This window comes from Narcine bancroftii, chromosome 3 (assembly GCF_036971445.1).
Source record: "Narcine bancroftii isolate sNarBan1 chromosome 3, sNarBan1.hap1, whole genome shotgun sequence".
NCBI lineage: Eukaryota > Metazoa > Chordata > Chondrichthyes > Torpediniformes > Narcinidae > Narcine > Narcine bancroftii.
The window spans coordinates 159817272-159833941 of record NC_091471.1 but is presented as its reverse complement, the minus strand read 5'-3'; the positions used below and the strand labels follow the sequence as shown (position 1 = coordinate 159833941).

The window sequence follows — 16670 nt, the reverse complement described above, 5'->3', positions numbered from 1 at the left end:
CTCTAATGTACCTTATCCAAAATCTCCATATCCTTCTGGTAACAGGGTGTCCAGAATTACACACAATAAGGTTTCAATTCAAATCAGTATTAAGATTCAATGGTACAGGTGCCTAACCTTTTCTCTGGGATTTTGAATACCGGCAACCTCCAAAATTCAGCATTTTTTTCGGTAATGAAAACGCCCGAACGCCTCACTCCTAGCCCTCCTGTCCCCGGTTGTCTGATGGTTGCCCATTGATTGCCCACCCCTGCCCATGGCTATCAATCGATTCCCCCCCCCCCAATCCGGGCCATCCATTGGTTTTCCCCCTACCCTTGGCATTCTGTCAGTCGCGCCTGCCTCCAGCCGTCTATCGGTCGTGCCCACCCCAGTCAGCCATCCATCGCCCCCGCCCCAGCCATCTGTCCATCACCACGCACCCCCCATATCTAACTCCCAATCTGACAGCAGGAGTGCAGTGCTGCCAAGCGGCAGCTGGCAATGGCTCTATACGGGAGCCATGGCCATTTTTCTTCTCCATAATCCCCCACGTAGCTGGAACCTCTCTGCCAGCACTAGAGCGGTTCCAGCTGCATTGGGGATTATGGGTAAGGAATACAGCCATTGCTCCCACATTGAGCCAGCCACCAGCTACTGTCTGCTTCTCTTCCACCAGGTTCTCTGGGCCAAGATTCACCTTTCTACATAAGGTAAGAGAGGGTAGGGACAGCGGGGACGGGGACAACGGGGATGGGGATCTGAGCCAGTTTTATTTTGAAGTTTTACTTTAAAATAAAAAAAAGTTGCTAGTGATATTATGGTCTTTATTTAACGAAATTCCTTTAATACCCTGCGCCTCCTGTTTTGTGCGATTTTAAATCATCGCATTTGCTTAAAGAAACCACCATTTTAAAATTATTCCAAAATCCGGAAGTGTCCGATCCTTATGATTCCGGATAAAAGGTTAGGCCTCTGTAATATGCAAAGCATTGTTTAAGAGTGGGACCAGAATCCATAGCATTCTGACTCACAGAAAACAGTGCTCCCCAATACGCCTCAAGCGATTGAAATCTTGGTGAGAGGTGTGAGCACTAATGTTTTAACTTGACATGCTCATAAGCATCTTCCTAAGAAAGAAGTGCCGTGAATAAATCTGAGTACCTCTGGAAAATGTCAAGCCTCCCGCTTCCCTCACACTGCAGGTAGCAGCAGCACATCCAGGCTTGGGTTCAGCACAGAGATGAGGAACATATGCAAATGTTGAAATCTTAAGCAAATGATGGCCTGCTAGAGAGACTCAGTGGGTCAGGCAGCATCCATGAGGGGAAATGGTCAGTCAATATTTTGCATTGGGACTCTTTATTGAGACTGAAGTAGGAAGGGGGTGATAAAATGTATATCAAGGGGTAAGAAGTTGGGAAGGGGATCAGAAGTGTTAAGGTTTTAGACATAAGGTGGGAGTCTGTCTCTCCACTTGCCCTACCTTCAATCCCCTACCATGGATTATCACCTTGTTGCAGTGAAGAAGCTTGTGTGGTCCTGTGATGCCGAGAGTGATGCCTTCTGGAGCTATGCTCCTGGTAGAGTCACCCATGGTGGTAAAGTTGAGGGTGAGGTCCCTGACAAAGAACAATCAAAACAAGACCTCAACGGTGGAACAGGCGTACGAAGTTCCTCTGAACTCAACAGCTGTGAAGCCAAACGAAAGCTGTAACAAATCCATTAGCTCCAATCGTCGTGGTTTTCGTGCCATTGGAATTAGTTGGTTGATTTGTGAAGTATCGTATCCTTTTTGGAGTACAATATCAAGTACACATTAAACAAATACAAACACAGGCATCTTCGTTCTGTGTACTACAATGGATAGCCACAACAACAACCTTCAATCCAATACTCTAACACTTCTCAAATGCTTCCCATCTTCTTTCTTCCTTGATATACATTTTAATTAGTCTTCCTACTTTAGTCTTAATAAAGGGTCCCGACCTGAAACATTGACTGAACATTTCTACCTACAAATGCTGCCTGGCTCATTAAGTTCTGCCAGCTTCTTATAATTTCCTTTGGATTCAGCACACCCTGAGAAATTTCCCTATCTCCCACATGCTGTTCTCGATGTCAATCCGAGAATTGATTCCTGGGATGGAGAGATTTGTCTGTGAGAAGTGGTGAAGAAGATTGGGCATGTACTCTCTGGAATTTAGAAGAATAAGGAAAATATCCAAATAAAATGTCATTTTTTTTCAAGGGATTGATAGGGTAGATACAGGATTAATTTTTCTTCTGGATAAAGCATCAAGAGCCAGGGGTCACACACACAATAAATCTGGGGTCAACCATACAATAAATACTTTTAGTCACACTCTGGCATATCTTTGAAATATGCCGGTGTCTGTCCAAACTTCGTGGGATTTTGGAGGTTCCATTGCTGAGTTCAAGAAAGAGATTGGTCATTTTTTGGGGTATTAAGGGGAAACATTCCAAACATTGCCAAGGTTAAATATCAGCCATAATCTTACTGAATGGTACAGCAGACACAAGGGGCTAAATGGTGCACTCGTGCTTCTGTTTTTTTTTAGTTTCTCATTTTCATTCAAACATTATCTTTGCTAATAATTTTTGGAGTTTCTTTAAATACACTGTGTTTCTGAGACAACATTGCTAATGAACACAACTGCTATAAAATAAATTCTATGATAAGCCAAACACAATCTGCTGGAGGAACTCAGCAGGTCAAGCAGCATCAGTGGGAGAAAAATAATGAGTTGATCTGCAAACACAATCTGCAATTCCTCCAGCAGATTGTGTCAGGCTTCAAATTCCAGTATCTGCAATCCCCTGTGTAAGTCTGGATTCTATGATAAGTTCTGCAGTAAAACAGATAGTGAGTTTCAATAGATTCTGCAATACAATAGATTTTGGTTAAAAGTGGACTCTGCTGTTCAATGATTAAATGAACACTGCAATATTTTCTATTTGAAAATCCTGCCACAAGCCCTCTCTGCCTCCAACCCTTTGGATAACACAGCAGCATCAACAATCCCATAGTTATCTCAAAAGAACCACAACATGCTAAAATTTAGGCCACAATACCACAGAAATATCATTATGTACACACAGAGTAATTATGGCTGATGAATTGGTCTAATGATTCAAAACAGAAAGACAATTGAAGGAATAGGTTAGAGCACATCACCATGCATCGTGACTTGGATGCTTTATTCACTTTCTCCACAAAATTGATTGGGTGCACATCATAGGAAGCAGGACCTGGTAAGTTTGCTCCAACTTCTTTGAAACGGACCTCCCTGTTCTTCATGCTCTGTCCTCCTTTGATGTGATCCTGAAATCCACAACATGGAGAATTACAGCTTTGTGTCAGACTTAGCTTACATTAACAAGAACAAGTATTGCAGTAACTGTCGCTGCAAAACTAGTGGCCTATGCGATCAACTTAACCCCACTTCAGGAGGATCTCATTCAACTTCCATGGAGAATTTGATCAATGTTAACTCTCCATTCTGCGGATGGCCTGCTAAGTGTTTCTGGCATTTTCAGTTTCAACCTCAACTAACTTGGATCCAAATTCTTTAATACACATACCTTTCAAACATCTATCAATCTTTAAGTTTTAAAACTTTTAAATGGATTCCATTCTCATCAATATTTAATGGGAAAGATGGAGAAATTTCTTCTGTGAAAAGGATAAATCTTAAGTTTTTACATTGGACTCTCTCCACAAGTGAAATCTTTCCTTTCTATTTTCTTTTAACTCAAAATGTGAGGTGTTACACTATGGTAGGTTAAACAAGGGCAGGTCTAACAGAGTTAATGGTTGCGCCCTGGAGAATGTGGTGAAACAGAGAGACCGAGGGATACAAGTACATATTTCCTTGAAAGTGGCAAGACCTAGTAGATTGGGTGGTGAAGAAGGCATTTGGCATATTTGCTTTCATCAGTCAGGACACTGAGTCAAGTCAAGTCAGTCAGTCAAAAGAACAGACCACAGAATCTAGTCTCCAGGCATTGATTTCTTAGAGTTGCACATAGGTCTTTCAGTTGAATGCGAAGAGAGATAACTGTAATCACTGCAGTCTTATGACCTTGGCAGTGGAATACGAGACTTTCCTGAGTTTTCTAATGTGGTAACTGTAGTGCGATCAATGACCACTCACAGACACAAAGTAAGGGCCAAAGGCTTTATTGATCTAAAGATCCAAGCATGCCTCAGCATCCTGTTGGCTCAAGTCCAAGGGCAGGTGGGGGTGGGGGGGGGGGAGGGTGGGGAAGACTAGGGCTCACAGCTTTTATTAGGGGTCTTAGGGGGAGGGGTTACCAGTTCCACAGGTGGGCCAGCGTGCCCAGCTCAGTGAGGAATGTGCCCGCAATACCATGTTCCACCATATTCACCCATCCTTTTTAAATAGTCTGGCAGGGTGATGGGGGTACGGTCTTTATGGTCCATGAGTTGCACAGTAATGTTCACAGGTTTAATCTCTCTGATGGTTTTACCCATTGTTGGAACCTCCGCAGTCCTGTTGACTGTGCCTCTTGCTCCAGTGACCCAATGACTTGATCACTGGGCTGACTGTTGGGGGATTAAACTGTGTCCGTGTCTCCCAGGTCCATGGGAGTGGGTGGGTTGGTTAGTAACCGGGCAGTGGAACCCTCAAGTGGGGGGAAACATTCAGGGGGCTGTGCTGGGGGTGGAATCTCTATGTCTTCGGCCCAGGTGGTCCCCGGGGCCGACTGGTCGCAGCCCAAGGGTATAGGGTGCACCTCTCGCACTGGGATTCCCACTCGTGCCAGGTTCTGACACTGGAACACTGTGTTTTCCCATCCATCTAGGTTATACTGAGGGTTCGCATTCAAGAGGTGCACCTTGTAGGTTCTAACGTGCTTCCGGAGGACCACTGGCCCAGGGACCATCAGCCAGACCAGCAGCATGGTTCCTAATGCCAACCTCCTAGGGAAGGAGAACAATCTTTCAAGGAGCTTTGCATTCATAGCCATACAGTCAGGACCTGGTAGCATGCAGCACTTCCAGAGGTGCCTCTTGCCACTGGGACACATTCATCCCTCTCACCTTTAGGGCTAACAGGATTGCCCTCCAAATGGTTCTGTTTTCCCTCTCTACCTGGCCATTCCCTAGGGGTTGTAGCTGGTGGTTCTAATCTATGCCCCTGGAGAGAAAGTAATGTTATGGTTCCTCCTTCATGAATGCTGAACCTCAGTCACTATGCACGTACGCGGGGTACCCAAACAGAGTGAATATGGTGCGGAGTGCTTTAACGACCATGGCTGTGATCTTGTCTGGGCAGTGAATGGTGAATGGGAAGCATGAGTATTTGTCCATTATGGTCAGGAAATAGCTGTTCTGGTTTGTGGACTGGAGGGGCCCCTTGGTCTATATTGAGTCGTTCAAAGGGGCGAGTGGTTTTGATGAGGTGGGTTTTCTCTGGTCTGTAAAACTACAGCTTGCATTCCACACAGACCAGGAAATTGCATGTCAGCTCTCTGACTTCCTCCACAGAATAGGGAAGATTACGTGCCCTCATGAAGTGGCAGAGTCTTGTGACCCCAGGGTGACATAGGCTATCATGAAGGGTGAGGAGGCGATCTACTTGCACCCCAGCTCAGATTCCTCTGGACAACATGTTGGGGGGGCTCGTTGAGCTTACCCGGCCAGTACAAGATCTCGTAATTATAGGTGGACTGCTCAATTTTCCACCACATGATCTTGTCATTCTTAATTTTGCCCCACTGCTTGTTATTAAACATGAAGGCGATGGCTCTCTGGTCCATCAACAGGGTGAATGGCCTGCCGGCCAAATAGTGCCTCCACTATAGCCTGTGGCTCCTTCTCCACGGCAGAGTGTCTGCATTCGGGGGCCTCCAGGATGTGCAAAAAAAACCACTGGCCTGCCTACCTGGTTCAGTATGGCAGCCTGAAAAAGTCGGAGACATCACTCTCTATTCGGAAAAAGATCGTCTCGTCGATGGCGTGAATTCCTGCCTTGACGATCTCATCCCTGATGCTCTCGAAGGCTTTAAGGGTCTCCACCGACGGGGGAAGATTGTGGTTTCCACCAGGTGTTGGGCCTTGTCGGCATAATTGGGGACCCATTGTACATAATATGAAAAGAGTCCCAGGCACCTTTTTAAAGGCTTGGGGTTCTGTGGTAGCGGTAATTCCAGGAGGGGTGCATGCTTTCAGGGTTGGGGCCAATCAGACCATGCTCCACCACATAACCCAGGATCACCAGCTGCTCCATGCTGAACACACACTTCTTTTTGTTATATGTCAGGTTGAGGGCTTTTTCAGTGGACAGGAACGTCCGCAGGTTGTCGTCATGTTCTATTTGGTCATGGCCACTAATAGTGATATTATCCAAGTATGGGTAAGTTGTCCACCATGCAGTCAATTTCCCTTTGGAACACTGACACCCCGTTTGTGATGCCAAAAGGGACTGTTGGCCTCAAATGCTGTGTAGGGCCAGTCCTTTGAAAGGATTGGGATTTGATGGTATACTGACTTGAGATCTATGGTCAAAAAGACCCTGTATTTTGCGATCTCATTTGACATATGATCAATTCAGGCCAAGGGGTAGGCATCCAATAGGTTGAACTGGTTGATGGCTTGACTGTAGTCAATTACCATCTGGTTATTCTCTGCCCCCTTTACCACCGGCACCTGTGCCCTCCATGGACTATTATAGGGCTCTATTATGCCCTCCCTCAGCAACCGTTCCAACTCGGACAATGAATCCCCTGTCCTCCGGGCTGTACCGTCTACTCTTACTGGCCGCTGGCCTACAGTGTGGGGTGAGGCTTTGGAACAGCAGGGATGGAGGGACCTGTAGGGTGGTCAGGCCTAAAGTGAGTAGTGCTGACCTGCCTCCAGGTGCATGATTGGGCCTCTCCAAAAGGTGGGGTTGGCGGGACCTCCCGGAACTGGTTGTTCCTGACTATGAGCGGGAGATGGGGGCCGTCAAACTGCATCAGCACTCCTTTTAATTAGCACTGGAAATCCAGTCCCAAAATGATGGGGGCACAGAGATGGGGCATCACCAGCAGTCTGAAATTTTTGCATTTCGTCCCCACCACAATTAGGTTCACATTGCACTTCCCGTAGATTTCTGTCGAGAGGGACTCGGAGGCTAGAGCTACCCGGCACTTCAGAGGGGATACGGTCAGGGAGTAGCATTCAGCAGAGCACTGGTGTATGAAACTCTTAATGCTCCCCGTGTCGAACAGGCAACCCATGGTGTGACCATTTACCTCTATGTCCATCATGGACTGTCTCAGCTGGTGTGGGTGACTCTAGTCCAAGATGATCAAGGCTAATGTCAGTTCACTGTCTGACCCACTGCTGCTGTCGTTGAGTCGGTGGATGCCAAGATGACCACCCAGGAGATTGCGAATATGGCCACCCCCATGGATCACATGTGGTGGGGCCCAGAAGTGAAGCTGGCAGTGACATCCCTCCTTGTCGTGATGTGGGCTCAGAAGTTCAGTTCTCCACAACCAGAAGTGACGACTGGAGCTGCGAGCCATGGTGGCGATGCGGGTCGCGGTCCACACATGGTGCTGTTTGCGGGGGACCTTAGATCAGGATACCCTTGCATGGTACCCTTTCTGCCAGCAATTCGAGCAGGCCACGCTACATGCAGGGCAGTAATTTTGGGGATGCTTGCTCTGCCCACAGTAGTTGCACCTCATGTGCTCAGCAGTTGTGGCAGCCATTAGGGGCAGGAGCCCCGAATCCCAAGATGGTGCTACCCATTCTGCATATCTGGGGGCCACAGTGTAGGCTTCCATGGCCCAGGCCATCCATACCACCTCCTGCAGGGACCGACTGCTCTTCTCCAGGAGTCGCTCGTGAATGTGTTGGGAGCGGAATCCAACGATCTGCCCATCGTGGATGAGCTCCTCCTGGTACTCCGCCCGGCACCCACAGTCTCATCCCAGCTTCCGTATGGTCCACACGAACTTGTCGACTGACTCACCTGGGCCTTGGAGTCAGGAGCCAAGCTAAGAGCGTGCATACATGGCATTCCTTGGGGCTCCGTATTGTTGAAGGAGCAGAGCCATCAGCTCCTCATACCCCGTGCAATTGCGGATCAGTTGGGATGTGCGATGGCCTACCGCTGCGAATAGTAGGTCATACTCATCACTGCCTGCTGTGATTTCGTGGAGGATACTAGGGCTCACGGCCTTTATTGTGGGAGGGGCTAATGGTTCCACAGGCGGGCCAGCCTGCCCAGCTCAGTGGGGATCGTGCCCACAATACCATGTTCCACCACAGTAACGCCCACCTTTAATTTCTTTACAAGAGAATTTTCACTCAGTAACCTCCTACTCACTAACACAAAGTCCGCACCTTCGAAGCCCTTTTTAGGGTCACCAAATGACCTTCTGTCATGAGTCTTCTCCTCTAAAACCCTGTCTTGGATTGTTAAGTGACTTCTGCTGCACGAAGTCCTCCTCTTGAAAGGGAACTTGAGAAACACAGGTTGGATGACACACACACTCTGGGAGTCAGTGTCAAAAACTGCTGTCAGGATAATGGTGCTGGCACCCACGGACAAAGCAGCTCAGTCTCCTTTCTTCTAACTGAAGCTGCTGGGTGAGCACACTGGCAGACAGTTCCTCATGTCAGTCCTGGCACCCGTGAATGAAACAACTCAGCCTCCTGCCTGCTGAAGCTATCACGTGAGCACCCATCAACCGTCTGACTAACTGCTGTCCGACTAACTGTCATCTGACTGACTGTTAAACTCAGTGCGCTTGGCTCTTTAACTGCCCCAGCACATGCCTTCAGCTCTCCTGATTGGTAGAGAGGGGTTGACAACACCAGGCGTGCTCTCCGCAAGCCCACGTGTGAGACTCTTGCGCTCCTGACAATTGTCAGTTCTCCCAGCACGTGGCTCTCATGCTCCAAGCAGCTGTTCACTTTCTCAACACACTGCCACAGCTTTCTCCCGCTGCATTTTCAGTCCTGTTCCTGATCCGAAAATAAACCTGTCCAGGGTCCATAAGAGTACAGGTGTTGAGACGGCATGTTGCAACTGTACAGATGTTGATGAGGTCACATTTGGAGTATCATGTGCTGTTCTGGTCACCCAGCTATAGGAAAGATATTATATGCTGGTAAGGGTGGGGAGGAAAGAGGATATTACTAGAATTGGCAGGCTGCAGGAGAGATGGGAGTTTTCTTCCTGGCATGTAGGAGGATGAAGGGTAACTGTATAGAGGTGTACCCGGGCATAAATAAGGTAAATAATCATCATTTTTTCCCTAATGTTGAGGAATCTAGAACAAAAGGTGAGAGGGGAGACAGTTTGAAATGCACATGAGCCAAGACTCAATTCTTTACATATTATTCGCTGATGACAGTGTTTAGTGGGAGGGGTAAGATTAGAAGGGGGGGCGGTCTTCTTTTTTTTCTATTTTCCTTTATGAGTGGAAGAGATTAGTCCAATTAGATAACCAACAATGAATATGTCATAATATTTGAACAGGAGGTGGTTTTTATTTTTTTCCATTTTTCCATTTCTATTTTTTTATTTTTAAAATATTTTTATTGAGTTTAACATAATAATGCTATATACATGATGTATAATATAACAAAGGATTATCATAGCATATACATATCATATAATTAATATAAATGCACTTTACAACAAATTTCATTCATTAATTGTTAATTTGACATTATTTGTTAAAATAATTATGAATATAAACCACAAGTTACATTATACCAACACTCGTCATACCTTGGTGTAATATCCAAATAATTGTTATGATCTCGGACAATCATAATTAAACCACATATGATCAACTTATCTAAAAAAAATTTAAAAAAGGAAAAAACTAAAACTAATACTAATCTAGCCCCTTCCTCTAATCAAGGTTACTTAATAGGATTTTTTTTTTAAATGAAAATGGATCAAGTAGCTCCCCTCAGAGGATAGATCCATTTCCATTTTATTCGAGCATTGTGTACGAGACAATGTTTAAATCATTTAGGATTCATATTCTGTATTGCATTATATAAGTTATGCAACTAAATGTAGACAACATATAACATGTAATATTTCTCTCTACCAAATCAATAAAAATATATTTTTTTTAAAAGAAAGGCACATGAAAACATTTTCTTCCATACAGAGGGTGGTGAATATGAAGAACAGAGTGCAAGAGTAAGAGTTATTGGCAGGTACAATTGCAATGTTTCAAATATATTTTGACAGAGATATGGGAAGAAAAGGGTTAGAGTGATACAGGCTATACACAGGCAACTGGGACAAGCTCAGATAGATACTGTAACTTGATTGGTACAGACAAATTAGGTCAAAGGGCTTATTTCTGTGCTGTAAAACTCGATAACTTCTGATCATCCTAAACATTTCACTTGATCTTCTCTATTCATAGAGCATCAAGCCTGTCATCCATCCAGCTTGTCTGCAAATTTTTGCTCTAAATGCCAATATCTTCCTTGCACTGATTATATTCTGGTTGTAATATTTGCAATTGAAAGGCTTTGACTGCAGGAGGATAAGGGTTTTGTCTTTGAACTAGAGCCCAGGACATAAGCTTGATAGGCAGATTTTCCTCAGGCATCTAAGGACAGAAGCCCAGACCAAAGCAACAATTGGAGCACAAGGATTTAGTTCCACCGGTAGAGAGAGAGAGTGGAAGGACACTGTCAGAATGCCCATAGTATTCAACCTGTTTAAAAACAGGTGGCACAAATCTGTTCAGGGGGGCACAATTTAAAGGCTATTGCAGATGTTTGATTGAGAAGCTGCAGGAACTCAGCCCATCAGAATGAAGTAAATGCAATATCCAGGGAGAGAAACCTTGGGCTTTTCTCTGGAGTGATGTAGGAAGCTCATGGAGTGAATGGATTTGTGGCAGAGCTTGGTGGAGGAGCAGGCAGTGCTGAGGAAACACAAGGCTGCTGTATCGAGAGAAGGTGCAGAAGGCTGCAGGTGCCTGGAGCACATGACTGGGCAGGATGGTGGAGTCTGGAATAATAGGGACATTTAACATTTAGACAGGCCCATAGATGCAAGAAAAATAGTGGGTTACGGGTGTGAGGGGGGAAAGGTTCAATTTGTTGAGCAGTTTGTAGTAGGTTTGAGCAGTTGTCTTGTAACGCCAATACCCCTGAGCAAAAAGCTCTGCAAAAGTATGGACACACCGCCCAGGACATCTCAGGTAAAAACCCTCCACCATTGAGAACATTTGCAGGGAATGCTGCCGTCAGAGAGCAGCAGCAATCAAGGATCCACATCACCCATCAGGAAAGAGGTATAGCTAGGTTCAGGAACAGCTGCTACCCCTTCACCATGAAACTCAACACACACTCAGAGACTCATTTAAAGACTCTTCCTTTTGCACTTTGAATTTTTTCTCTCTCTATTGCAGTTTGTTTTCATATTCACATTTTCAGAGATTACATGTATTATAAGTAGATGACTCCAGTTGGGGAAACTTCATTTTGGTCTATATAATGGTTACTTTTATACCCTTTTATTGTTCATTTATATTCACGAGAATGTTGACAGGATTTCAAGGTTTGAGTTACAGGGAAAGGTTGTGCAGACTAGGGCTTTTTACTCTGGAGCAAAGAAGATTGAGAGGGGACTTGATAGAGGTGTTTAAGATTTTAAAAGGGACAGACAGAGTAAATGTGGATAGGCTTTTTCAATTAAGAAAGGGGGAGATTCAAACTAGAGGACATGGTTTAAGATTGAAGGGAGAAAATTATAAGGGGAACATGAGGGGAAATTTCATTACACAAAGGGTGGTAGGGATGTGGAATGAGCTTCCGGCAGACGTGGTCGAGGCGGGATCATTGGTTACATTTAAGGATAGACTGGATCGTTACATGGAGAGGAGAGGACTGGAGGGGTATGGACCGGGTGCTGGTCAGTGGGACTAGGAGGGTGGGGATTTGTTACGGCATGGACTAGTCGGGCCGAACTGGCCTGTTCTGTGCTGTAAGTGGTTATATGGTTATATATAATCATCTAGAGTAGATTAAGGAGGAGAGACCCATGCTAAACTTCACTATGTTCCATCTCACTAGATGCACCCCAAGCACACATCTCACCCTAACTGCTCTCCCTCAAAATGTAGCTATTCCTTTTCATTCCCTGAATCCATCTCATTCAAAACAAGCAGGATCTCATCAAGTGCATGTGAGGCAATAAATACTGAGGCAACACTGTCAAAAATAAATCAAAAAACGTCTCTCTCAAAATTCTTCAGGCACACAAAATTTGAACAGGTTTATCCAGCAAGAAGCAACAGCTCGGAAAATTCATTAATAATGCACCACCAATCAAAGTTTAGAAAGGACCTGGAGGGACCAGTGGATTAGTGCCAAGACAATAACCTCTCCTTCAAATGTCAGCAAGAACATGGAGCTAGTCATGGACTTCTAGAAGAGAGGCAGAGCTCACTTCCCAGGACATATTAACAGTGCTGAGGTGGATGTAGCAAACAGCATTAAGGCAGCCGAGGGGGCAAGACCTCCGTGACTTGCCCTGGTCCACTCTTGACACAATGGTCAAGAAAGTGCATCAGTGCCTCTACCTGAGGAAATCTGGCATGTCACCTGCATCCCTTAACAACTTCTGTAGGCACACCATTGAAACCATTGAAAACATCCTGTGTGGTACAGGAAATGCTCCAACCAAGATCACAAGAAAATGCAGAGGGTTGTGAGCATTTCTTAGACCAGCATACACACACCCCTCTCTCCATTGATTCCATCTGTAATTCTTGATGCCTTAAAAAAGTAGCCAAAATATTAAAAGATTCATTTTATCCCTGCATATACTCTTCACCCCCATCTCACTCCCATCAGGAAAAAGATCCATGAGCATGAGAACTCACACTGCCATATTGGACTCCTGATGAACACCAAAGTGATAAAATTACATTGCCTTTGCTCCATACCAACTGATCTGTCTCTGTAACTCTGTTCTTCTGCAATGGTATCTTACTTGCTGCACTATATCTTTTTCTTTGGCTTGGCTTTGCGGACGAAGATTTATGGAGGGGGTAAATGTCCATGTCAGCTGCAGGCTTGTTTGTGGCTGACAAGTCCGATGCGGGACAGGCAGACACAGTTGCAGCGGTTGCAGGGGAAAATTGGTTGGTTGGGGTTGGGTGTCGGGTTTTTCCTAGTTGGAGGCGGCGGCCCCAGTCCGGGCACAGGGAGAGCAGCGGCGGCCCCGGCCCCGGTCCGGGTGAAGGGTAGCATCTTTTGAGGGGGAGGACGTGGAGGGGGAGGACGTGGAGGTGTCAAAATGGCTTGTTCCCAACCTCCATCTCTACATTTTGCCACATGTGACAATAAACCTGAACTCTTGGCCTTGTGGAAACTGCAATACTTTCGGAAAAAATCAGATTAACATTTGACAACAAGGAAGGGTTGTTGGACTCAAAGGAGTAAAAAGCAGGGTAACTGAACTTATTTCAAAGACCCAGCACAGTCACGAAAGGCCAAATGGTCTCCTTTTTGCACTGTTTCTATGGATCTAAGGAGAGCTGTCAATAGTTTGAAACAGTATAAACCTCTGAAGGGGCTATCAGAATATTTCAATACCAGGTTGACATTCAGATGCCTCAGAGGATGACACAAAAAACTTCAGTTTAAGTCCCAAGACAGATGTCTACATAGGTTTTCTCCACGTGCTCAGCTTACTTCCCACCCTTCAAAATGTATGGGGGTTATAGGATAATTGGGGTATTTTGGCAACATGGCCTCATGGGCCAGAAGGGCCTGTTTAAATGTAAACTTAAATTTAAATTTAATTAATTTATTTATTTTTTTTAATTTCATTTAAATGCACTTAAGTCCTAAAAAGGGAGTCATTCAAGATTTCATGCAAAGCCTCAGAATTGTCATAAAACACAATGAGCTTGCTAAGCACTTTTTAGGTACTGTCATCATTTGTTCTAGTCAATGAATGACTCCAAACCAAGGGCACTGTACTCCAAAAGGGCACATCATTTGAATTCCAGAATATTTAGGGGTGAGCAATAGATGCTACAAGACATAGAAACATCTTAAAAGTTAATTACAACTGTAGCTAGGGTGAGACGATTGTAAGTCAGTGACATCTTGTTGAAAATGTCTCCTCGTGTCCTCTTTAAAAAAATCTCCAAATGTTATCTGTAAAATAGTTGTCGGGGAACAAATAGCATTGGACTGATCTTTTGAAAAATGATGAGAAAAACCAATTCATTAACATTTTTTATGGAGCCTTTGCAAAAATGTTGTTTTCCAATAATAAAACCATTTAATGTGGAAGAATATTGCTGAAGATCTTAAAGAATCACTGATGGATTTCAACAAGATAGACACTTTAAAATTGCAATGGCAAAAATGTATTCACTCTGCATCACTTCTAATGGATTTCAAGCTACAAAGTGGAGACCTAATAGTCATCATTTTATATAATTCAACAATCAACATGGCCAAATTTTCATCCTCGTTTGCTACCCTTTCTTGTGGGTCCCATAAGAATTTATTCTGGGCCCCATTCTTTTCTCCTTATACATGCTTCCCCTCAGCCACATCATCCAAAAACATGGCATCTCCTTCCACTGCTATGCTGATGACACCCAGCTCTATCTCCCCCTGAAGCCCAACAATCAAGCAAAGATAACCAGCCTCATCAACTGACTGGAGGACATAAAGTCTGGATGGCTCAAAACTTCCTGCAGATAAATGAAGGCAAATCAGAGATCATTCTATTTGGCCTCCCCCAACTCCACCAAAATTATCGTCAATACCCTTGGCAACTTAGTCACCCTCCTTGAACCTTAAATCCCTTGGTGAGAAATGGAAGGATTTGCTGATAATTCTAATAGGGAGAGTAAACCACATCAAAATGAATATACTTCCAGGGTTATAATAATTCAAACGTTAGCTATTCCCATAACTGTGGAATTGTTTCAAACATTTAATAAATTGATAAGAAAATTCTTATGGTGGAAAATATAACATGGACATATAAACAAGGGGATTGCAGAGGCCAAATCTTAAAAATTATTATAGGGCAGCCCAATTAAGATTCTTGTCAGATTTTTTAATCAGGCAGGAGAAAAGCCAGCCTAGCTTAGAATGGAACTACATAAACTAGGGGAAAATGTTTCAGAACATTTACTCTCTAACTGGAATGAGAAGTTAGTGCAACATAATAGTCTACCAATACTGCACCATATATTAAAAATATGGAGTAGAACACATTTAGAGCGAAAGTTAATAAATTATCAAATATCAAATATGTTGCTGAAACAAAACCAATTAATTCCTTTCACAATGAATAATATATATTTTAAGGAATGGTCAAGAAAAGGAATTAAAAGAATAAAAAAACTGTTTTCTGGGCAATCACCAACTGACATTTAAACAGCTAAAAGATAAATTTGGAATATCACATGGTTCAATATTTTCATACTATCAATTAAAAACATTTAAAAGAAAAGCTGGGAAATGATCTAAGGTTGCCAGAAGGTAGTAGCTTTGAATATATAATCACGGACACTATGGTAATTAAAATAAAGGAACAGATGAGGCAATATACAGACCCAAACACCATCGGGAAAATGATTTAAACATACAAATAAATAATGAAACTTGGAAGGAATTATGTGCGGGTACCCTGACAAATACAATAAATGCTCGGTATCAGATGATACAATATAATTGGCTTCACAGACTATATGCTACACCTCAAAAATTAAAAGAATGGAACCTGACATTATCTGTCAAATGCTTCCACTGTAAACAAAAAAATTGGTACAATAGTACATTCAATTTAGACATCTGCAAAAGTGAAACCCTTTTGGGAGGACTTAAATTCAATATTAAATCAAATTACAAAAAATAAGATACCAAAAGACCCAAAGAAAATATAAAAGATAAAGAGTTAAAGCTAAATTTAAATAGATTACAAATGCGATTTATCAAGATTGCATTAATGGCAGCAAAAAAATGTATAATGATACTTTGAAAATGGAAACACCCCTGAGAATACACCAGTGGCACACAGAAATGAACAAATGTATTCCATTAGAGAAAATTACTTATAATTCAAGGGATAATGCTCAATATGAACAAATTTAGGACCCATATATAAAGTTTATTAGTAACCACCAACTTCAGGCCTCCAATTCTTAATGAGACATGGTATATATACGGAAAAAGTGAATCACACAATATATAAATGACACGCTCCTTCTTTTTGTCTTTATTTTTTCTTTTCTTTATGTTCTGTTGTTCTTCTTTCTATAGTTATTTCGGGGGTGGAAAGGAGGGGCATTGAGGAGAAAATGGAAAATGTATAAATACATACAGAGTTTGTGTAAATATTGTTAGAGATTTGTTATATTGTGAAGTAGTAAATTAACAAAATTAAAAAGAAAGAGAAATATCATGAGCTGCAGAATAAAAAAAAAAATTAAATACAACATTCTGCAAATATACAGAGTGGAAAAAACACTCCTGCGGTCCAAGCAAAAATATTACGAGTTAGGTGAAAAAACACATTAAGTTTTGGCATGGCAATTGAAGGCAGAATAAACCTCAAAGATGATCAATGCAATTCAATTGGGTCCAGATTTGATATCATATAACCCAAAAGATATTAATGATACCT

General features: G+C 43.3%; 1 protein-coding gene across 17 annotated transcripts in view; it reads right to left on the bottom strand.

Annotated features, from left to right (window-relative positions):
• stpg2 (sperm-tail PG-rich repeat containing 2) overlaps positions 1-16670 on the bottom strand; it is a 715538-nt gene that overhangs the window by 592012 nt on the left and 106856 nt on the right. For all 17 annotated transcript variants that reach the window (XR_011353877.1, XR_011353872.1, XR_011353875.1 and 14 more), the window contains exon 4: positions 3179-3325. Coding sequence is in view for 10 of the 17 variants with exons in the window: in XM_069925670.1 (XP_069781771.1) it covers positions 3179-3325 (147 nt within the window). In the remaining 7 variants the exon portion in view is untranslated. The remainder of the gene's footprint in view (positions 1-3178; positions 3326-16670) is intronic.